Raw genomic sequence first — 23343 nt, 5'->3', positions numbered from 1 at the left:
ATTACTAATTGCGTTTTGATCACATCCACTTGAGCCTCCGTCTGCTGGTGGTAGAAGACGGCGTTCGAAGCATGAGACTGGCCCATTTGTCCCAACACAATCGAGGATATGGCACAAAACTACGACATCACTCGAACGGACATCTGCCGCCGCCAGGAACTGAGGGTAAACCGTGACCGCTGGTTTTCGACCACAGATCCATCGTGGTCAGATCTCGCGATCTCGGCTTACATAAGCCTGCCTCGAGGCGTCGTTATTACTTCATCATTAATGATGACCCTTGCAGCATCCCCTACGAGCCCGCATAATTATCTATCGACAAATTTCATCGTGAACATCGGGATCGGCGTTCTGTTTCGTCCCGCCCTTACGATGCACCGGTCTACCTGCCGTGCCCACGCACACCGGAAACTGGGCCTTTTTGCCGGCGATCGTCCTGCGGCGGTTCGAGTATTTAGCGCCCCGATCCGGCTAGAGCGGCTACACCACGTTTTAATGATGGCCTGTGTGGATTTTTATGACCCTGTCCCTGCCCTAAGAGATGCATGCGGCCCTTCCAAAACGCCACACATTTCGGGCGTGGGCCGATATTCCCCCTGACACAACCACCTGATAATGAGGCGCATCGGTCCTCTGTTTCCTCTCTGTTCGGATGAAGCTTGCGTCCATTTCCCCGGACGGACAGCCTGCAATTATGCGGTTCGACACTCCCGCCACAAAACGCGCGTCGAGCTGGAGTTGTAGCTTTTGTAGAATAATTTATTTCTCATCTCATAATTACAGTCATTTCGGGGGAAAAGGGATAACAAATAGCATTTGAAAAGAAGGCTGAACTAAAAATAGGATAATCTTTTGGTAATCGCTGCGGAGTGGCGGCGTCTGACCTAACGCTGCGCCGTCTTCGCGAGGTCGAACACGGTCTCGTAGTCATCCTCGAACTTGGTCTTGACTACCAGATTGACCGGACGTGGCACGGCGAGCGGAACTGGCAGCGCTTCCGGCATCACCGAGTGGTGCACAATGAGGGCCCGCAGCGAGCTGAACTCCTTCTGGAAGCCCTTGATCCGGAACCCGTTGGCGGCCGTCCGTACGATGAGGTAGTGTGCAATCCGTGGACCAGATCCTGGCGGCACACGCAGCGACAACGCGTAGCAGTCGGGTTGCGTGGCGCTCTTGCGCACCAGAAAGCTTCCAGGCTGTTTGTCCATCAACAGCTCCAGTGATAGGTTGCGAGGCAGGTCCTCGTGGTACCAGCTTTCGCCGAGCAATCGCTGATACTCGCGTGCCTCCTCCAGGTCGCTCTGGATCGAGCTAGTTAGCGCGAATGGTTGCTCTCGTCGCAGGACCTCAGAACCGTCGCGCTTTTCATCACCGACCGCGGAATGCAGCATGTTGATGGCGATCTTCTTGATCTGCAATGGAACACGACGGACGCATTTGGCATCAGTACTTTGAGCGGGGATAGCAGCATTCACGCATGCAGCAGGATACTTACGAAGGCAGGCTTTTCGACGCATTTCGCCAGATTGACGTCGTACTCGAGATCGCGATTGCGCTTCTCCAGAAGCGTCTTGATCTCGCGGTAGTCGGCATTTGGCGAGCGAAGTACGACCGGAAGTCGCTGCCGTCCGGCCCCAGCGGGTGGCCCCCGATGGTCCTTGGCTGTGGTGCCTCCGGTGAAGGTGTTGCGCCGCAGGATGCGCTTGATGCACTTGTAGATGCGCGATTTGCAGGTGATCTTGCGCTTGCTGTCGATGGCAAATTTTCCACTCAGCAGCTTGAAGTTGGTCGAAGGCGATGATGGCTGGACGGCGGCGTGTGAAGACACTCGGGACGGATCGCTTTCGGACTGGTCGTCCACCACTAGCCGGAAGTTGGCGGTCGCGTGCCTCTTCTGCTCGGTTGGGCAGGACACATGAAAGGTATTGGTCTGTGAGCGGATAAACAGGCAACAACGTACAGGACACATTTTTAGTAATGGAAAGCAGTAATTGAAGAAAAAAGGGCAGGGATCGTCTTTTGTTGAAAGTGTCACAACATCGCTTAAACGCACTCACATCCGGGTGCGAAAGAACCGAAAAGGAAGCAGAAAAAGAAGGCCGGAACAGTGACAACCACAGGATCGACGGGAATGTTTTTGCAACGGTAGACCCGGGGATTGGGTTCCGTTTTCCGGTCGCAGTCATGTCACCGAGAGCGGATTTCGAAGAAGCGTCGAGCGTGGAGTTGTGTACGCGACCCTCCTCCAGAAATCAAACCGAGAATCGAGACGATGTGTGGCTCCGAAATTGAAGCATTTGCAGACAGACAAAACACACAAAAACGTCCTCCTTGTCGGGCGGGCCTTTCGATGCACACGATGGCCACGGAACACGGGACGCATCCTGGGCTGTGCGGGCTGTCGACGAGCATGAGAACTCAGCACCGGGCATTTTTGAACAGGCCATGAATGTGAAAGTGTCAATGGAAACGAGGAAACGGGCGCCGGAGCGTAAGTAGGAGAAATTCCTTCCGTTCCCGTCAGCACGGTACGTGAAATGCATATCGAACGATATTTGACGACGGTGGCGTCGCGGCTTCGGGGTTGTTTGTTCAACTAAAAACGGTAGGCCCATCTGCGCGCGTTCGCTGCGGTAAATAAATAACAATATTCCCGAGAACACCCCCGACCGCCCGTTGGAAAGCTGAGACACGGACCGCGAGCGAGATGACAGCCTTTTCCGCGTTCTTTTCCGCCCGCACTCGACGATTGGAATCGCATCATATCGAATTCCCGCCGGCGTCCATTCTGTCGTTCTCCCGGTGGCCCGGTGGCCCTGTGGCCTTGTGACTCTGCGCTATCGGTAGAAAGAGCGAATGGCAAGGGACGGAGGAGCCCAATGGAATGGAAACCCAAATTCGTATCGAATCAATTCGAAAATGCGCACGATAATTGAAGAAGAACGACCCTTTTTTCCTCCCGAAAAAGGGCCCTCTTTTCCATTGTTTGGCCGCAACGCAGCTGGTAGAGGCACTTCAGCTGGAAATGCAAACCCCTCGCGGAAAGGTCTTGCCAAGACCCCGACGGCACTTTTTCTCGAGTGGCCTCATCGACGACCGCTGGGATTTGCTCCGTGCGTTGTTATTTCAACAGCTCTCAGGTCCTATAGACTATAGTCCCTTACTCGGCTACGGGACAACGATGCAGGGAGGCCCGAAATTTTCACCAACACTCAACATTCGCAGACAAGCAGACCTGGCCCGGAAGGAGCGGTAATAAGCAGCTAATAATGACCCCGGATAGAATGTTATTCTTAAATTAAATGCACCACGACGACGGGTGAGCGAACGGTCTGTTTGGCCACGAGTTAATCGAATGGCTAATACAATTAAGTACTGTTTTCCAAACATTTCCCTCCCATCGGGCCGTGGTGCGCCCTTCCCAGCCCAGTTGCGGGTTTTCGGGGGTTGCTTTTTTTTTGTTCTCTTCCTCTTTTTGCGTGCGCCCATTCACTTCGGTTCGCTTTCCCGAGCGTGCGACAAGGCCGAAGGGTGCCGTGGAAAACCACGCTGACGGACGCCTGACGTGAGCGTCAGCAACAGCATCAGCATTTTTCGGGCGTCTCAGCAACCAGCACCGGGCTTAATTTGCTGTACGCCACGGACAGATTGTTTCGTCAAGTCACCGCACCATCATCATCATCATCATCATCATCATCGTCACCGTCATCACGATTGTGGAGGGCGTCATGGCGTCATCGCACCGACGGAAACGGGCGGCAAATCGTGTATCCAACGCCCGCATCGTGCATATTTGACGACGAGCCTGGCTGCCACGTGTCGATGTGATTTCACGTCCGAATGGGCGGTTCCCAGGAGAAATAGACTCGAAATTACATTCCGGCCCTGACGCTTGTCGGTGATGTCGTCGTGTTTCAATTTGCTGCCGCCTAGCGCGAAGGATGTGCCAGTTCCTTTGCGTCCGCACGTGTGGCAGAAAACACGCCAATCCTCGATCCAATTCGGTCGCCGACGACGACCAACCCAGCAACAGGCAAAGGGCGTTGCATTCATCGACCGGTGAGCCATGTTCCGATTGCGCTATTTGTTTACTTCTGTCCGCGTGTCCGTGTTTCTGTCCCTTCTTTCCTCTCTCTCTCTCTCTCTCTCTCTCTCTCTCTCTCTCTCTCTCCCTTTCCAGAATTCGCCGGCCAGAAGTCGGGAAAAACTGTAGAGTGCCCGCGTGCAGCGCCTTGTTTTTTCGCCGAAATTGCCACCGAATATCATTTCAACTTTGTTTATTTCCATCCGCCTTTGATGGGGCGGAACCGGGAATTAAGAGCATTCCAAGATGTTGCCAATCTGTGGCAGCCAGGAAGCGCATCCATAAAAAAGTGCCCGTGCTCCACCACATCGGCTGCTGTCAAATGTTATTAATGGCCCCATTTCGGTCGGCGGAAGCACCGGAACCCCGGATCTCTTGCTCCATCTCGCGATCGAACGCCGAATTTTCGGTATTTGGTCGGTGTTGGGAATGATATCATTTTCGTCTTTCTTTGGCTTTCTTCTTTACTGGCAGAACTAGCAGAAGCATTTTAAAAATAGTTCCATCACGCCCGGGTGGAAATTATTCATGCCCGAGGGTGCTAAAACATTTGCTTCGTGGTGGTGAATGCGCGTGATTGGCATGCTTGGGTGGCGCATTTCTCTCGTATCGCACTCCAACTGGTTGGACTGCCAGTCAATTAAACGAAGAAGGCATCCTCCGAGACGGCACGTTTGAGGAAGCTGCCCCTGGTGTGCGCCATGTTAAGTGGTTATCTTAATTCCTGCGCCATAAATTCGTTCCGTATTCGCTGCGGCCAGAGTGGAAACAAAAGCCAGCGGCTCGGCGGCGATTCTGGCAGAATGTGGAGCATGCTTGGCTCGCGCTGCATAGATTGGACTCCTAAAACCAAATCGAATAATTTATTGCATCGTGAAGATAAACAATTTCTTCGACGCCCATGTACGCGGGCGCGATCCTCGCCGATCGCCCAGCCCTTCGGCCGTATACACTCACTGCGATATGCAGCGTCGCGGGCGTAGGGAAAACCCCATATACTAAAGGCCCACGATAAGTCACAGCGAGGCGAGATTGATTGGACCGAGAGCAGGAAGAATGCGGCCGGGAAGAATGCGGCGGGGCATTTCCATGCTGTAAAAAGAAAGTGTCAACGGACAAGTTGAGCCATAAATTAGTCCCCAAGCGCATTATCACGGGTGCGTGGTGCACGAGCGACGGCGATAGGGAATAAAAAGGTCCCCTGTTGTCGGGGCTCGAGGTGCCAACCGCAATCGAGATACTGGCGCGTGAGGTTTGACCATTTTCGTCTCCATTCCGATCGGGCTGCGGGTCGTAAAATATATATCCCGTTGGAAAAAAAAACGCCCGAATGTCTGATGGTCTGCGGGATGAGTCCTGTTCCTTGTCGGCGACCACGTGAAGGGTCTCGCTCACTGCAGCAGAAGATCTAATCAACTTGTTCCGATCCTCCCGGCCAGTCCCGGCGGCGCAGAACACCCCGAGAACGTTATCTGAGAATTTTAATTATGCCAAGTCGTAAACTGTCACCTCCGGACGTCGCCAATAGAACAATTTGTCACGCACACACCCTTCGCGAGTGCATTGTGTATGGTGTTGAGGACCAGAGGACCAGCTTATCGGCAAGAACGATTCGGTATGACTCAACCACACAATGCTCAACGCGATAGTACGAAGGTGCTGCGAATGCACACCGCAAGAAGATGAGAATGTTTGATTTTGAGATGGGCTAGCTCGATAACGGCTCCAATGGACCGGGGCGAATCGCTACGCGCTACAAGGAGCGAATTGGAAGAGCTTTAAAAATGGATCCTGGGCTGAGCTGAGTCAGCGTTCCGTCCCGCATGATGCGACTCTCGGTAATCCTATCGAATCTGAATCGAGCCCAAAGTGGCCCCCAATCCGATCAAGTTTGATTTGGGTTTTCACCCATCCTTCAAAGCGTCCGGCCAACGGTGTAGCGGCAAGGACACCTCATGCAATCCGAAAAGGACGATCGTTAAATTTTATGGATTATTTCACCATTATTTCGCCTTCGCAGGCCCTTTCCAGCAACGAGTGCATGTTTCGAGCCGTCGGCTCTCCGGACGCTTGGGATGACCATAAAAACCCCTGGCCCGGGAAGAATCCCTACCGGGAATGCTCGAAAATGACAATACCTTGGAAACTCGAATCGAATAAACCGATCGTAGCGATGACCATTTTGGAGCGGCCGCTTCGAAACTGCCCTTTTTACGGGCACAATACGGGCGTCGCATGCCATAAATTATCCGTAAAAAATTCGTTACGCTAATCGACGGGCTCGTAGGTGAGTTGGTGGATTTTTTTTCTCCACCTGCCACGACCTACGGAGGCAGCCAAAAAAGCTTTCCCACCCGGCCTATCGGTGTCCCTGCGGCGAATGGGTGATGTTCGGTTGCTTCTAAAACCAGAAACATGTCAAATCTCGCCTTCGTATCACTGGACGGTCGGTTTTTGGAACGCTTTAGAACGCATTCCATCGTCACGGAGCGATAAAATGGGCCCAACATGGCATAGGTGCTGTCGTCGTCGTCCTCGGTCGGTGACGGGTGTGTGGGCATGTAAATTGAGCTTCTTTTGTTACTTTCTGTCATGGAGCTGTTGCTGCTGCTAGTGGCTTGCTAGGATTGTGCTTTCCATTACCATGCCGACACCGTACGCACGTTGCGACACGAAACCCTTCACCTGGGTCTTCAAGAAGGCGTGTTTCGCCTGGCTCGTGCATGGTGTATGTTTCTTCGCGTAATATTAAGTCGCAGCATAATTCCCCCGTTTCGTTTCCGGCTTCGATGCTGGGAAATGCGTACGGACGGTGGCGCACTTGGTGGCAAGGAAAAAAATGTGTTCGTGAAAGTCAATTTCTGTTCTCACCGCAAGCACACGCACACAGTCCCGCACGTAGCAACCGGCGGAGCGTTAAATTTTTCCATTAAATTAAATTAGAAAAATATTGTCACGAAAACCCCGTCAACCGGTAATGCTTAGTGTCAGGCAGGGACATGGGAATGGGAGTGCAGAGGATGAGAAATCTTCTTCTTTTTATTCAAGGCAAGAAGGCTCTCCTCCAACAGAGTGTCCAACGTCGAGGAATGCGCAGCTGGCGGAATGGAAAGCGAGAATGTTCCTGCCAGTTCTCGGCAATTCCGAGCCGTTGGTGCCGCTTCATTCCAATTCATCGGGCGTACAAATTTGTTTACTGATGCGTGATTTTATCCACATCAAATTTATATCTCCTTGCGTGACGCACGTGGCCGTCGCCAACAAGAGCGTGGTCTCTCGGGGGCACCACACTCGATTCATGATCGATAGAAATTGATTCAATTAACCTGCCGTTGGCAAGGGCTTCTTGGCCGCCAGGGTCGCTGCGAACGGGGATCGAGTTTTATTGGACGCAACGAATCAAATTCCCATTCGCTCTATTTTCCCTTGGGCTGGCCGTCGGTAGCTAACGAAGAGAAGATCGATGAATATTCCACTCGAGGCCAATACACCACGATGTCCAAGACCAATGCCCCATGATGCTTTCATCGCCAATCTGTACGATGATTTGACACTTTTGCTTCCACGAAGCGCTCCGCCGAGAAGCGAGTTGTAAGCAAGCAGATGAGCCTTGACAGAAAAGAACCAACGAGCAAACGAGGTAGGGAAAACATCTTCTCAAAATGATAAATCACATTCGGAGGGGTTCGTGCCAGCGGAATCCTTTCCGGAGCCGCTGAAAAACCAATTCGAGGAATAAATAAACTTCAAAAGAGTCTTTGAATGAAGTCAGCCAGTCTTGTGTGTTCCTGGTCGGCTGGGAAAAATCGAGTATCGAGAAATGATGCTGCTCATTTTTAATGACCGCAAACAGTTTCTGCTCCAGTGACGATTATTTGGCTTGTTGTTGTTGTCTTAAAATGAATGAAATGCCTTTTTCAACGATTCCTTCCCATTGATTGACTAAGACAAATGATCGTTACCGAGCTCAAGAAAGACGTTTTGGTGGATGTTACAAACCCACTGAAAGGTGTAATACATTTGCTGTTACAAGCATGGGATATTTTCGGAGTATTTGCAGACGGAAAAACGGACTAGTCCACTCAACCAATCAGTATCAAAAAGCTTTTACCGCTTTTCGCGTAATAAGCAAGTAAATTCGCGGGCCACCAGCCAGCCATAGCCAGCATTATTGCAAGAAGTTCCGCAACAGTGGAACGATAATTATCTGCGACAAACTTTTTCCCATCCACGAGTGTCGATTTTCCATCGAACAAAGTGCGAATGGGACTGCGTGGGTGATTAATTATTCGCAGCTTTGCCTTCTCGAATTCAATTACGGCCTTTTTCCAGACAAAGTTTGCCTCGGCATTGCTGCCATTCTTTCGCTTCGTGTAGTTTTAATAACTTTATCTTCTCCACGCCACACCGCTGGGCCGAGGGACTTACTTCTCGGACGACCAACGAGCTCTTATAGCCGTTGCGGGTGCGAAGAAAAACGGAGGCACATAATTATGAATTTTTAATCTACTACACACGGTACACTAGGCGTCGCTTTTTTCGGGATCTTGAGATGATGTTAATCTCGCCCACGCCGAAACCGTGGTCGGCAACTCCGCAATGCACCTCGAGTGGGAGTGAGCTATAAAAACAGATGCTTGTGCGAGGACGAAAACATGGAAGGCGCTGTAAACCAGCGCACCGGTGCAAACAACACCGGTGTAATCGCCTGGGAGCAATGGAAATGGAAGCAAAGGTGAATCCAGCTCGAAATGAAAAGAAAACCCAGCAACGAGCAACGAGCTGGCCATGCTGCAGTGGGTGTGGATCAAGAAAAGCTTCTTACATTTTTCATTGCGGTTCCATTCAGCTGATTGTTCAGTCGTTGCTGCTTCAGTGTCGTCGTAGTCGTCGTCGCCGGTGGCGTGGAATGTACCGATTTTTCCGGCTTTCCGTTTACCCGGGCGGGAGTGCTGTTTCTGCTGCTGGCATCGCTGTCCTGCGCTTCGTCGGCAAAGCCGGCATTATTCAATTTCTTATACTTTAGTCCTCCGAAGCGCAACATCCTTGGGGTGGTGCCGGAAAACGGTCGTAGAAATCAACACCCAGCGGGAAAACGTTTCGATGCTGGGTTTCAATAATTGAGCTGCTTAACGGCTGTGGTGGTAACCGTGCCTGCAGGAGAAGGCCACAAGACGTTGGTCTTTACACAGGCACACAGTCATCTACTTTCTTTTTTCACTTATTCACGCGTCCGCATATCACAGGCAGTTTAGAAAACTATTCAGTCGCAAATAACGTGATTTGCTAGGACGAGCCTTGACTACGACATTGGTTCTTGTTGGCACATACAGTAGGAACACAATACAGCAAACGTTTCGTGCGTGTATCAACCAATTTTTCTCTTTCTCTGGAAGCACCGTTTTGCATGGACGAAGACACAAGACGAAGGCGAATTTCCACGCTGCTTACACTCTGCTACTACACAAACTTCTCCGGCACGGTATTGCGAGCGTTGGAAATGGTTTCAAACTTTCATCTAACGGCGGTCGCATGCGTCGTCCGAAGCCCCTCTCTACTTCACTACGTGCAAACACTAAAACGTGCGCCCGTCCGCCAGGAATCCCGAAACGACGTCGAAAAGAACGCTTTCTTTAGAGCGGAGTCCTTGCAGGTCGCCACGCGCGTGAACAACCGTACTGCACGAGCAACAAATACCGAGTAGGCTGCGTTGGGCTGATTGAACCGACCGTACGGCGGCAGAAGCAACACATGTACCCTCCTTGGACTGCTGCGTTGTACAGTGTGTCCCGAAAATATGTTGCACCACGCGTACTGTGAAAGCCAGACATTGTAGGTCTAGTTGCCATTTGCCGTTGGATAAAGCTGTCCGTTCACACCAATTGGCATTTGGAATCAATGTACAGTGCCTGCACTGTATTATTTCACATCAAACTGTATCCTTTTCTTGTGCGGGTTTTGTGTGGAGAGCACTGTGCATGCGTTGGAGATAGGTCGCTGCTCGTGCGCTTGGAACGCGCGGGACACCAAGCACAGATATCACCGGTGATTATGGTTGGCAGGCTGGGGCTCGGTTTTTATGCTGCGTACGACCTTCCTATCCGAAGGAAAACATAAAAGCGAATCCCGGTAAAGAATGGTAAGAATGCCAAGCAGGACGAAGGAACAGCAAAACAACACGGAAAACAGAAAGGGAGCGGACTGGGTCCGTGCGCGTAAGTGAGACGGAAAGCGAGGGCCAGAGAAAGCGTGGAAAACTAGACGGGAGTTAGTAAGTTACTTCGCAGGTAGTAGACAAAAGTGTCACATTTCGTACTCATCGAAGCGTATTTACTTTGCCGATGCTCGGTAATCACGTTAATTTTACCCCAATTGGTATTGGTAGAACAGGATGCAAATTACTGTCATTGAATGTTGAACAATTTGACTTTTTTTTTTCTTTAAAATTTTTGAACAGTAAAAAAATGTACTATGTTTTGGATAGAAAAAGAATTATCTATTCCTTTTTTGGATGTTCTATACCATTTCTCTCTCTCTCTCTCTGACTCAAAAGTTCGTAAAATAACGCAGATAAAAAGTCACCACCACAACGCCTGGTTCTAGCACCAACATCATATCTTGGTGGTGTGGCAAGGGGCCGTTAGTGCACGTGCAAGGATAAGAAAATATCAAACAAGCGATATGCCAGGCATCGGAGCAATGGTGTTAGATAACAGGATTTCCCTGTTTCTCGCTGGAAAGGATGGTGCCGAGGACACTTTCCCGCTTCGGTTAGGCACCGTCCCGAAAGTGCCAAGGTGAGTAATCATTTTATGTTTATTGTTTATCTTTCGATTCCTATTTAACTTTACGCATTGCTCCCTCCCGTTTCTCGAGCTCAGGCGATAGTTCCAGGGGTTCCAGTTTCACCCTTCAATAAAAAGGATCCTCGTGCCCAGCGGCACCAGCGGCAGCGTAATGTTTTCTTTTATGCTTAGCGATAAATTTTATTACACCAAGCACGGCCCGAAAAAGACAATGTTACGTAGTAGAGCGTATGCTGCGATCTCCCAAGAATCATGCTTCCATCCTGACGTTTACATCGTCCCTGTTGTAAAGGTGCAGGCTGGCTGGTTGCTTTCAAAACATCCAGTTATGCCGATGTTTGGGCCACGCGGCAAACTGCGACTATCGTTCCTTGCGGCCTATCAGCCCATGCGCGTTATCAAACCGAAGAAATGTTGCTTCCCCCTACAAGAGAAGGATCATCACTAGACGTACAATTGGAGGTAGGCAGCTACACAAGCTCGTTATCTACGTAAATGTAATTTGTTTTCTCTTGTTGCCCATCGAATCGTCATTCCTCGGATGAAAGAACAGAAGGAGATTTTGTCCACACCCGTCTGCTAATGGACAATGTGAATCTTTCGGTGCGTCCGCGATGGTTGAAATGCAACTTTAACCTACTTCCAAAGGCTGGAGGCTTACTAACTTTATGCTAAGAAATTTAGTGAAACTAGTAGAAAGGAGTTTTGATTCACTCTTACAAATGGCTCACACGGCGTGGCGAGCAATAGAACATTTTACAGCTCCGTGTCTAAGGAAACGAGATACTTTTGCCGTGGGTTAGCGTTTCTCTCTCGCAAATGCTCATATTACGAATTTGAAATTGATATGCACCCTGTTTCCCTGGACCGTTTCCCTGGCGTATTTGGTGCTACTCACTGCTTTCCCTTTACAGCTCGCCTAGCTCCCGTCTCATAATTGTTGCTTTGCGTGGTTAAAATCACAATTGGTTTCATCTTTCGTGCGAATGCTTGCGGAACGTTTTCCAACGGAAGCACTTGACATCAACACGCTGGATGCACGGTAGCGATGGCCGCAAATTGAGGCAATTCGTCATTCGGCGATGGCTGCATTCCTTCGCGTTCAGCCACCTCCTTGCACCAGCAAGTGGTTATCAAACGGTCAGCGGAACGGCGATTCTCATTACAGTTTTTTGATATGTATTTGTTGACGTCGTAGTTGTGCGTGCCATTTTCCTATCGCCACAAATTAAACTTCTCAGAAAATGTGCGACGCATATAAGGAGACGTTGAACGGGTTGAAATTACGCTGCAGAAGCGTTTGATCGAGTTGGCCACGACCGCGGTAACGGAGGTTGCTTTATAAGGGTGTGATTTTTGTGACGGCTCATGATCAAATAAGGCAGGTTTTACAACGGCAATATAAAAATAAGCAAAACGGAACAAAAAAAGAATGCAGATTTGCATGATTTGCTGTCGTTGGTCAAGCAGCGTGCACTGAACTTGCGTGCGGTAGAACCTTGCAAATTTGTTTCCGTTATTTGAAGGGGTTGTTTACTTTTAGGAAAGAGCAAGCTTTAAAATGAAACTATTTGGTACAGTCGGTCCGTAGAATTAGAATGAGATGTGTCCCATAAAATCGGATGTTCATTAATTTATCTTTCCTAACCTCACAAATGCGACATGCGGTGAACACATGTTTTTGTCAGCGCGAGGAAAAAATACAACAATTTCACCCTTATACAACAACCATTGCAACCCTCTCAAACTTGTCTATTCCGGCAGAGGCGTTTTTCTTCGGACCGAAACCCGACCAACCCGTACCCTATAAATCTTAATCCACGCGCTAGAGCGGGAAAATGGGAAAAGGGGCCAACCGTCCCCAAAGAAAAGGGAAAACTCCAACGAACAAAGAGACTGATGGAAAACCGCACCGAATGAAAGCGTAAATTCTAGTGCCAAAAATGGCTGTGTAGGTAATGATGTTCGGCTGCTACAACAGTAGGGCAGGACACTAATGAATACCCATGAGAAAGGGGGCTCAAATTTTGGAGAACCGTGAAGATTTTCCTTCATCACACGTGTAAGGAGCTTCATGAAACCAACTCTCTCCTTTTCGCGGGCATTCACCCTAGTGAGAATATAGTTCGCTCAATGTATGGTCGAGCTGAAGTGAAATTTGTAAGCTTGGTTTCAATACCAAGCGGTTAATCGAATACAAAATTGGAATGAAAACGATTAAAGTTTGTCGATAATTTCAATGGAAGAGTTGTAAAATTAAATTAAAAATGGTTGAGTATTTACTGTGTTTTTTCGGTTTCTTAGCCTGCTCATGGCTGTTGTCGACTTTGAAATGTTTGTCCAGTCCGGTACGAAATAATAGGGAAACTTTTCGCACCAAGATAAAACATGTAGCAATCATCACAGGAATTACCACAGAGTTGCGGTGCACGTGACTATTAGTAGCAGTTGGTGCGGTTGTAAATTCGAGAATCCCCAGCGACCTCTTTAGTACGAGTCAGACATACTCAGTTAAGTAATGAAGCGTTATTCGACACGCGTAACCACCAAAACTTGGTATTACTCGCAAGCAATATTACCACGAAAGTATCACATTATTTGTGTTTTGGTTGCAATAAGGATTTTCGCATGACTTGATTTCTGTGCAACTCTCCATATGCTATTCACAAAATTCCCCTAAGCTATTCTTAGAAAAAGCTAGGCAAGTATAGACTATTTGATCCTTATAAATATGCACTACATAACTAGTGTTCTTTGGTATGCAACAGTGTCGGCTAAAAGATGGAATTAAAAATGGCTCGGTTGTCTCACCCGTAAAAGTGAGTAGCCAAGTTCAAGAGGATCACCGTCTAAGTATTACAAGTTCATCAACCGTATGTAAAGGGACGTGGTTGTCGTGTAATAAATGCCGCCATAATACTCCTGCGTGTCGGTGTATTTCCATCAGGAGGCTCTGTCCCACAACGGAAAGTTTACAGTTGAATGAAAGTTAAGTAGTGTGTTGTGCCTGTTTAATAATCTCCTAGACCCTCGTTATGCACCTTAAATAAGGATTACAGTGTCCCTGTGCCGTTCGGCAAAAAAGCGGTTGGCATGCGGTCGATCTGGCGGCGGTTATTAGGAGATTATGCTACCAATGTACACAATGTAACTCGTGTCACTCGTTCCGTGTCCCTCACGAATATTGGAATTGTGTGTCTGTCGGGATCGAAAGGAGCATGAGACAAAAGTGACGACTCGAACGGAAGTATAGCTGCATCTTCATTCGGCGGCGGTTTCAAAGTACTCTTTCTTTGCTTTTCTCCGCTGAGTTCGGCATACGTTTGTATGCTGATGCCGAAGGTCGATACCAATGAGAGTGTCCCGCTGTGACTTTACTAGGATTAAACCTTCGTTCGAGCAAAGTACGGCACGATTGATGCTCATGTCCTAGTTTTAACAGGCTATGTAAATTTTTTATTACAAACATGTAGCGATATCGCTATTTCACAATGCATCAAATCCCAACAACTGTTATAGTTATAAGTGCTACAAACATTGCTAAAGCTAACAGCTTAACAAAGTTAATATCTCCTTAATTATAACATTTTTTACAACATCATCTTCGTTTATATAATTACGATTGAGAGATATTGGAAAATATCATGTATATATATATATATATATATATATATATATATATATATATATATATATATATATATATCAAATATTTGTAAAAATATTTCTAGAATTAAAGCGTTAGAAGCTCTTCAAGTGAACTACACAACAGGAAATAATAGTTAGCTCAAATTCAAACTAATTCGTTTGCTCAAGCAAAGAAGGTTGATTATCCCTGCAACATGAGGTCTTGCCATATATGACAGCAAATTCGCCATGACAGCTGATTTGTTTGCACTTTTGTTAGCTGTTGTAAATAAAACAACATACAATCTTTTCGGAGCGTAAATTGTGGAAAATGATCGAGTTATTAAGAATGTGCTTATTTTGTATGTCATATATTGAAGTTTTCTAAAAATCTGATCCTTTAGTCTTTGAAAATGGATGCAGTTGTGCAAATCGAAACGAAATGTGCATTAGAACGATCAGATATTTGCCGTGCGTGCGGTGGGGCGAATGCCGTTAAGCCTCTTTCGGTGTATGGAAATATTTTTGAATGGTGTACTTCAGTTAAAGTATGGCATTTATTAATTTTAATTGTTAATGGCTTAATATTAGCATACTTTTCAGGTAAATCTCTCTGGTGATCTTCCCTCAAACATATGCAGCAGGTGTTTTCAAAAGTTGAAAATATCCTACAATTTTAAAATTTTATGCAATCGCACTGACAAACAGCTCAGAAAGAGTTCGAACCAGCTGCCTAGAAAAGAGAACTTTTCACTGGATGTTAGCGTTCCAACTGCAGAAAGTGAATTATCAGAACAAGCGTCTGATGATGACAATTTGGCAGAGGTGATTAAAGTAATAGTGTTGAAAGATAATAAAGTTTTAAACAGCGTTCCGATCATAAGTGAGTGCATAAAACCAGATACCAATTATGCAATAGATACGTTGGAACTAAAATCAGAACACAGATTCATTGAAAAAGAAGAAGCCAAAATAAATCAAAAATTAAATACTCAAGATCACGAACAGTATATCAAGAAAGATGTTCAGGTTGAACATGATAATGAACAAGTTTTAGCAGAAGCTGTACAAAGTGTGGAATATACGTTTCAAGGTATTCCAACCGCTGATAAGTCATTTGATAGTCAATCTATATTGATTCGTAAACGAGACATTCCGGAAACGAGAAGCAATCAAGTTGTACGTTTTAGTTGTTCGGAATGTAAAAAGGAATTTTCAACGAAAACTAATTTATATCGACACCAAATATCCCACGGAGGCGTAAAACCTTTTAAATGTAATATTTGCAACAAAGGGTTCACTCAAAGTGGATCTCTTAAAACGCATATGTTTACACATTTCAATATTAAACCCTTTGTATGTAATGTGTGTGGACAGCGGTTCACTCAGAACAAATCTGTAAAACTTCATCTTCGTCGTCATACCGGCGAAAGGCCATTTATTTGTGGCATATGTAACGCTACATTTCGTCAAAAGGGCGGTCTGGATCGGCATATGAAAATTCATGAAATATCGTAAATTATTACATCTAAAAACCGTATCGAAATAAAGGTGATTGATTTGGAGTCATTGGGTGTCTGTAACGCAAGCTGATGTAAGAGAGTTAATTTATCAATTTTGTCAGTATTAAAAATACAAGTTGTTAAATTCCAATAGATTTATGTTCTTTTGTTTCATTTAAAATAATTTAAAGAATCACGAATACTGAATTAATCAAAACGCTGGATAGCGCTAACTGAATAGACGCTATGTATACACTTGAAACATTTCAGAATGCAATTTCAAAATGTTTCGAATTTTCGTTAAGTGAAACTTGTCAGCGAGTTTTGAAATTTTAGTACAGTGGCATTCAGTTTGTGTTGTTTCGTCATAGTTTACGTATGTTCGTTGTAAAATATTTCTTTTTAATTATTATGATCTATTAATGCTTTTTGAAAATTTTCTTTGTTTTGCTAGAGAAATGTTATTCTTTTTCATATTATCTTTACCACTATGTAAGCTGTTGTGCATTTGCTTTTAAAGAGCACGTGCTCTAGAAATTAAAAATACAACAAGTTTTTTGAATATGTGGAATAATTTATATTTTGTAGACAACACAGATAGTTGGCACTTGCAGCCGTAGTGTGTACTGAAACGTAAAAGAGAAGCACAGCAAAAAATATAACTAACTTCTTTAACAGACTAACGTTTCAAAGCTTAGACGAGTATTGCAGCTCGAAATATAAACGTTGTAATGGGACAAAAGTGAAATATGTTTTTGTTTATGATAGAATACGATAGGGCAACGAAAACCTACAAGTGTTTTGTATTTTTCATCGAAAAATCGTAATGGGGCTGTGTTCGTCGTGCTTCAAAGGATCCACGGAGGAACTGATTACGCCCGATGTAGTGAGTTAAAATATAAATGTTTACGGATGTTAAGGATCATGTAAATCGAAGTAATATGTAATTTTTGATCAAAGGATGTTCGGCGACAGCAACAACGTGAAGCTGCGGAGCGACGAAGAATAGAACAGGAATCACGGGGAATCAAAGATATGGATAAAGTTCGTAGACAACAACAACGAGAAAAGGAGCTAGAGCGTCGAGAACAGGAGGCCAGTCGATTGGGTCAGATGGGACAACCTACGTTGAAGGTACCGACCGTGCATCCATCTTCTAACCCAGTTGCTGGACTCTGATTGTGGCATTTTATTTTTCATTTCATTTCAGTGGCAACAAGATTAAGTTTGGCAGTCAAAACCGATCCCCATTTTTGAAGTCTATGAAAAAGAACCAGTTTTACACCTTTGTCTGTTGTATTGTATGTATCGTGTTGTGAATTTTTGTTTGATTTCAAATATACGTGAAAGTAAATTTTAAGCTTTCAGAAATAGCCAAATTTAAGGATTTTGTTGTATTGTTAAAAAATGAAACAATCTAGATAGGTAATCACATTAAGATTTTTTTTTAATGCGATATGTTCCATCTGATTGTCATGGGCTCTCACGAACACTGGTTCAAAGCGTTGTTTACAAACGGGAATTAGATACTGCAAGCTGTCATGTTTGTTTTACTTCGGTTTTTGATTTTTTTTTCTTAACTGTTTTATTTTGGTATCGTGAGCTGGGTGCGACTTTTGCGGACACGAAGAGAAATCAGTTATCATTATCAACTAGAAGCTCTTAGACCGTGTCGTGCAAAGAAATCGCAAGGCTAAAGTATTATTCACATCGTTGGCAACATTTGGTTGAGATTCTACAGTTAATTTTGGCATTGAGGTAAAAGTTTTGGTGTTACTCCGGTTCGGCGTGATTTAGACTAGGAAGCCTAACCCGTGGGGTATACATAGCAAAATGCTGAATATTCCAAACGAAAAGGTAAGCCGATAAGATAATAAGTCATCAGATTCCGTAAGTAACTTTGATACAGTTCGCAATAATATGTTGCACAAAAGTAAGGGCTATTATCAGGGAATTCGAAGTAAGCATCGTATTCGATCCTCTCTAGATCGCACAGCAATCATCGATAACCTTGATCGACCTTGGCCATCGACTGTTTGAATCAGTCAAGGTCCCTCGCAATCTTGATACTGAAAACTAGTGCATAGGGTTCATCAAGTGGATGATCCATGAAAACAAAACAAAGTTTGAATACACTATTATTGATGATATTTCCACAAAAATAACGCCTTCCGGATCATTTACAACGTTTTAACACTGCAAAGACTATGCCTGATGCGTATTTTAAGTGTTTTTTTAATTACACTATGACTTGAAATAGATTTTGAAGACAAGTATCAACTTAATATACTCTCTACCTAATCTTTCATGATAAATTACCTGATTACGAGTACGTCCATACGCGTATTATCAGCTCGCGCGAGTTATTTACAAACATGAAGCCTCTTGCTCGTTCGATTTTCCGGTCTCTATCTGTGGCCATCTCCCGCGGCGCAAACTTTAGAGGGGAAACGGTTAAGTGATGGTGATTGCAGTGTTGTGCTGCGAGAGCTAACCATACGATGAAGCGTTATCATTCTCGTAAAACGGCAACCGTATCGCCGGTCACACGCGCCATGGGTCGCGGAGTTTGAGATTTGACCGTACTTGTTCGAAATCGGCATGCACGATGGCATTTCAGTCCCGTTCCGGTCGAGGAAGAGGCTGCACGCACCAGCGGGCTAAATTGAATCGTTTACGAGTGTATAATCGTGTCATTTAAGAGGCTGTTATCTTGGTTCTAGCATCGGCTTACAGAAAAAGGCATATAGTTGTAGTTAATTGAGTTCGTGGGTATTGCCCTTTATATTTAAAAATCGAGCGCATCCGAGCAGTTGAAAACACAATGACCGGAGCCATTGATTTACTCCTCAGTGTAAGTATCAATCACACGATAGATGATCTACGTCTCATGATCAAGAGCAGGAACACAATCCAACCAGCGCCTAGTGTGTCATTGTATTCCCAGCTGAAATTAAATAAACGACCTCTACCGAACGACAATGCATTCGGATGCGATTTGAATGCCAGCATGTCACTTATTTGAAGAACAAATGAAAGTCAAATAGCCAGAGTGTTAGAGATAAGGTAAGAACTTATTGCCCAGAAGGCTTTGGCGGGTAATGCGAGGCTAGATCGTGTGTCTGAAGAGTTTGGCGCCATTTTTGTCTAGCTCAAGATAGAAATCAATGATGGTAGAAACGTGGCAAGACTCTGATAGAAACTAAAAACATGGTAAATACTGACACCAAAAACATGTGGCCGCTGGGGATTGAAATTAACACGAGACTTTGGTATATCGTCTTGCAGCGCATATGGTAAAGTAATACCATCCAATTTTGGCCATGAATTTGATCGCTTTAGAAAAAAGTAGCTAGTTGGGAGATCAATCATTTATGCAGGAAAAGCTATCGCAAGGTAATAGTTGTAAAGTCAAGCAGACGAAGTTCAGTACACGTGAGAAGTATTGCTAACCTGCCTGAGAGGTTTATTTAGATAGCTGCCGCATGTAGCATGTGTTTAACTGCGAATAATGCACGATCATCGCTGGACAGTGGGTGTAGGTGATGTGGTCACGTTTATCACGTCCCTTCTAAGAGTGGCTGTTTATTACTCCCTTTCAGTCAACATTTGTCCCAATAAGGAAGATGGTTTATAACCCGTTGTTTTATGTCAGCTCTGTACCTGAAAGGCTTAATCTTATCAGTAGCAATATTATAAGCCAAATGAAGAGGTATTAGATCGAAGGATCGTTCAATTTCTACGCTTCGTTAATAATGACTGTTTAAAAAAACGTATCATATTTCAAAACTGGTCAGAAATGAGAGAATCTGAGACAGGTTTTAAAAAACACAACACTGCCATGTAGAAAACATCAATCATTAACATGACTAGACAGATTGAATAATGTTCGCAATCCACGGAAAACGGCTCATTCTGTAGATTGTATTTAAAAGAACCCACAGCTCCTCTCGCACACTTGCAATTTCAAACCCGAATCGCAGTCTCACAAAAGTGGCTAGATAGAACTGTTCAATATTCTTTTGGACAAGGTTCACAGTGGTTACTGCGTGTGCGAATAGATTGAAATGGCTAGCATTTATGTTGAATATACACCGCATTATGGATTTGAAAAAGCAAGAGAAGGGATATGACCCAGGTTAGCTGTCTATAAATCTCAAGCGCACGCTATCAAAAGCTCAGTATCGTTTGTGAATTGTACGCGTGTTGAGTGAAGAACGTTGGTAGTATTTGAAGGAAATGTTAACCTCGATCAGAGTGATTATCATATTGTACATAAGTTAAATTGTTCGAAAGCGTGGCAGCCTATTACTGGAGCATCACGTGAATAAACAATCTGTTTTCCCACTGTTTCCACGCAAGTATTTCGTAGCCATTGCGGTGATCGTATTGCTTGCGGTTGAACACATTGGATAAGTTTCGTTTGTGTCCATCCTCTCTGAGCTGTCGACGGTGATGCTGGGCCTACAAAACTCGTGCATCGTGCTAAACTCCAAGGCAGTCAACAGTGCAAATGGTGGAAGAGTGCATTTTAAAATGCTTAATCCACGCACCACCGACATTGGGCAGGTTTGTTTGTGATGCATGGCTGATGCAAGGTCATGGACTCACTTGTGATCACGGTATAGCGAAAAGCAGAGAGATTTGTTTATTTACATCTGTGCATAATTATGTTAAGGTTTTTCACTACCTCCTCCCATAGGTAGTGAGTGTATGTAGTGAGAAGCAAAACCTTTATCATCTTTTCACATGTACAATATATGATGCAATTGTACATCCGCAATAATAAACATAAATGTTACAATAAATAGTAATCATATTATTGCTGTTTTGATTATAAAAACTATTAAAAGCCGCGTTGAATAAAAACGGGATATAAATCTAATCGCAAACACGTACTATAATTTCGTTTCCCAACATAACCATGGAATCCATTCGTACAAAACTACATGTTTAATGACTTCCCCATTAGATCTTTGAAGGTCGTACGGTCCCCATTAAATCGTTGAACTACAATATTGAAATCAATGCAGAATGATTGTTTCACAGTTAGCAAATAAATTTAAACGAACATTAAGGTGGTTAATTTGTAGTTTAAAGTCATGATGAGTAATATAGCCGGTTTATTGCGCATCACATGTAAAATATTTATTGCAATTAGGTAACGTTTTCGCTGTTTCTTCACAATTGCAGGTTCGTGGGCATCAGCGTGTTCCGTCGGATACGAAAGAATTCCACGAAGCCACGAAACGTGATGCCTTGATGCGTTTAAAGAAGGACCTGGACCATCTGCTTGAGACGGTCGATGATTCGCGGCGGTCTGGCGTTCAAAAGGAGATGTGTGGATTCGAGGCGCTATACCACCGTTTTCTGCAAGAAGATGGTCCCTCTGTGGAATGGGATCGCATCGAAAAGCTTCCAGAGGGTGCAGTTAAGGATTACACAACTCTGAAATTGCCACAGGAAGCGCACATCCGGGACATGTTGGACAAGCTGGTTGTAGTGAAGCTGAACGGTGGTCTGGGAACTTCTATGGGATGCCACGGACCAAAGAGCGTTATACCGGTGCGGAATGACTTAACCTTTCTCGATCTCACCGTGCAGCAGATTGAGCATTTGAACAAAAAGTACAACGCCAACGTACCATTGGTGTTGATGAATTCGTTTAACACGGACGAAGATACGGAGAAAGTAATTCGGAAGTACAAAGGCTTTCAGGTGCAGATCTACACTTTTAACCAAAGCTGCTATCCACGAATCAGTCGAGACTCGCTTCTACCTGTAGCAAAGGATTTCGATATCGAAAACGATATAGAAGCGTAAGTTGTACCACCTGCCGGTGGTTAGGTAGTGTGAGCAGAAGTATTTCTAACTTGAAACATGCGTTAATGCTTTCAGGTGGTATCCTCCGGGACACGGTGATTTTTACCAATCATTCCAGAATTCAGGACTGCTCAGAAAGTTCATCGAAGAAGGTCGCGAGTATTGTTTCCTGTCTAACATCGATAATCTGGGCGCAACCGTGGACATAAAGATCCTAAACCGTTTAATTGGCGATGATCGACAGGGAGATAAACCGATCGAATTCGTGATGGAAGTAACGGATAAAACGCGAGCAGATGTAAAGGGTGGTACGCTGATAAACTATGAGAACAAGTTACGTCTGTTGGAAATAGCACAAGTGCCCAAGGAGCACGTGGATGACTTTAAGTCGGTAAAGACATTCAAGTTCTTCAACACCAATAACATTTGGGCTCGCCTAGAATGTATTGAGCGTGTGCTAAATGCAAAGACAATGAACATGGAAATCATCGTTAACAACAAAACGTTGGATAATGGTATGCGAGTGATCCAGCTGGAGACGGCCGTCGGAGCGGCTATGAAGTGTTTTGACGGTGGAATCGGTATCAATGTTCCACGGTCCAGGTTTTTACCTGTTAAGAAAACTTCTGACCTGCTTCTAGTGATGTCGAATCTTTACAGTCTAAAGTACGGCTCCCTGGTTATGTCTCCCCAGCGTATGTTCCCCACTACTCCTTTGGTGAAGCTTGGCGATAATCATTTCAGCAAAGTGAAAGAATTTCTAAGCCGCTTTGCAAATATTCCGGATTTAATTGAGCTGGATCATCTTACAGTTTCTGGGGATGTTACATTTGGTCGAGGTGTTTCGTTACGTGGTACGGTAATTATCATTGCCAATCATGGTGATCGTATCGATATTCCTGCCGGTGCCATCCTAGAAAACAAGATCGTTTCTGGTAATATGCGCATTCTGGATCATTAGAACACTGTGACGTGTGAGTGACCGGCCAGAAGGATGATACTCAGGAGCAATAGCACAAACGTGTGCAAGGAATGCGCAATGTGTTTTCTTAATGTTTGGCAAAGTTAACTAGTGGTTTGAATAATGGCAATACATATACATTAGGACGGATGTAAGGCTCTCATGTTTGGTAGATTCTTCAATTCATTTTTAAGTATCCCGTCGACGTGAGCTGCATTCGGGATCAGGTAGATGAAACGTTTAAATAGTATAATATGATGGGTTTTTAGTGGTTCAAAATTGTTATGCTTTAGAAGCTACTATAAAACATTTTCCTTTTGTATTATGAATGTTTGAATAAATCGTGCATAACCGTGAGTGACGGTTTTTTGAGTGACAAAACTGAGCGTTCATGAAAAGCGGTAATGCTTTCCATAGCTTCAGTTAATCAATAAATTACTGAATTATATTTCTCCGGGAAAACTACTAGCTCAGTAAATCTATTCGTTATTCGACATATTTAAACATGCTTCTGTACTTTCTTAAATATTTAACTTTCAT

General features: G+C 44.9%; 4 protein-coding genes across 6 annotated transcripts; 3 read left to right on the top strand and 1 right to left on the bottom strand.

Moving 5' to 3' along the window:
- Positions 1-796: 796 nt before the first annotated feature.
- LOC128730467 (uncharacterized) lies at positions 797-9128 on the bottom strand. The gene is made up of 3 exons (XM_053823515.1): positions 8910-9128; positions 1496-1930; positions 797-1412 (listed from the first exon to the last, which is right to left on the bottom strand). The coding sequence occupies exons 1-3, from the start codon at positions 9126-9128 to the stop codon at positions 885-887; spliced, it is 1182 nt and encodes a 393-aa protein (XP_053679490.1). The 3' UTR covers positions 797-884.
- Positions 9129-14930: 5802 nt separating this feature from the next.
- LOC128721270 (zinc finger protein OZF-like) lies at positions 14931-16035 on the top strand. The gene is made up of 3 exons (XM_053815005.1): positions 14931-15065; positions 15121-15400; positions 15611-16035. Exons 1-3 carry the CDS (start codon positions 14931-14933, stop codon positions 16033-16035), a joined length of 840 nt encoding a protein of 279 aa, XP_053670980.1.
- Positions 16036-16477: 442 nt separating this feature from the next.
- Positions 16478-17381, top strand: LOC128721266 (small VCP/p97-interacting protein). Its single transcript, XM_053815001.1, is given in 4 exon segments — positions 16478-16511; positions 16763-16905; positions 16980-17153; positions 17230-17381. Coding segments are annotated over 4 exon segments (366 nt in total). The 3' UTR covers positions 17245-17381.
- Positions 17382-17852: 471 nt separating this feature from the next.
- Positions 17853-23160, top strand: LOC128730481 (UTP--glucose-1-phosphate uridylyltransferase). Of its 3 annotated transcripts, none has more exons than XM_053823532.1 (3): positions 17853-17876; positions 21213-21838; positions 21918-23160. In XM_053823532.1, exons 1-3 carry the CDS (start codon positions 17853-17855, stop codon positions 22801-22803), a joined length of 1536 nt encoding a protein of 511 aa, XP_053679507.1. In that variant the 3' UTR covers positions 22804-23160. The 3 variants fall into 3 exon arrangements, with proteins under 3 accessions (XP_053679507.1, XP_053679505.1, XP_053679504.1); XM_053823530.1 differs by lacking the exon at positions 17853-17876 and adding an exon at positions 18619-18873; XM_053823529.1 differs by lacking the exon at positions 17853-17876 and adding an exon at positions 20429-20588.
- Positions 23161-23343: the final 183 nt, after the last annotated feature.

This window comes from Anopheles nili, chromosome 2 (assembly GCF_943737925.1).
Source record: "Anopheles nili chromosome 2, idAnoNiliSN_F5_01, whole genome shotgun sequence".
NCBI lineage: Eukaryota > Metazoa > Arthropoda > Insecta > Diptera > Culicidae > Anopheles > Anopheles nili.
This window is presented reverse-complemented; position numbering and strand designations above follow the sequence as displayed.

Excerpts from the sequence above, each read along its gene's own strand:
- LOC128730467 (XM_053823515.1), bottom strand. The coding sequence starts at position 9,128 with ATGTTGCGCTTCGGAGGACTAAAGTATAAGAAATTGAATAATGCCGGC. Across the intron at positions 1,931-8,909 it reads ATGGAACCGCAATGAAAAAT|ACCAATACCTTTCATGTGTC; the intron begins GTAAGAAGCTTT and ends ATCCGCTCACAG. Across the intron at positions 1,413-1,495 it reads GCGTCGAAAAGCCTGCCTTC|ATCAAGAAGATCGCCATCAA; the intron begins GTAAGTATCCTG and ends GTTCCATTGCAG.
- LOC128721270 (XM_053815005.1), top strand. The coding sequence starts at position 14,931 with ATGGATGCAGTTGTGCAAATCGAAACGAAATGTGCATTAGAACGATCA. Across the intron at positions 15,066-15,120 it reads AATGGTGTACTTCAGTTAAA|GTAAATCTCTCTGGTGATCT; the intron begins GTATGGCATTTA and ends CATACTTTTCAG. Across the intron at positions 15,401-15,610 it reads AAACAGCGTTCCGATCATAA|GTATTCCAACCGCTGATAAG; the intron begins GTGAGTGCATAA and ends ATACGTTTCAAG.
- LOC128730481 (XM_053823529.1), top strand. The coding sequence starts at position 20,475 with ATGCTGGGCCTACAAAACTCGTGCATCGTGCTAAACTCCAAGGCAGTC. Across the intron at positions 20,589-21,212 it reads GCACCACCGACATTGGGCAG|GTTCGTGGGCATCAGCGTGT; the intron begins GTTTGTTTGTGA and ends TCACAATTGCAG. Across the intron at positions 21,839-21,917 it reads ATCGAAAACGATATAGAAGC|GTGGTATCCTCCGGGACACG; the intron begins GTAAGTTGTACC and ends TAATGCTTTCAG.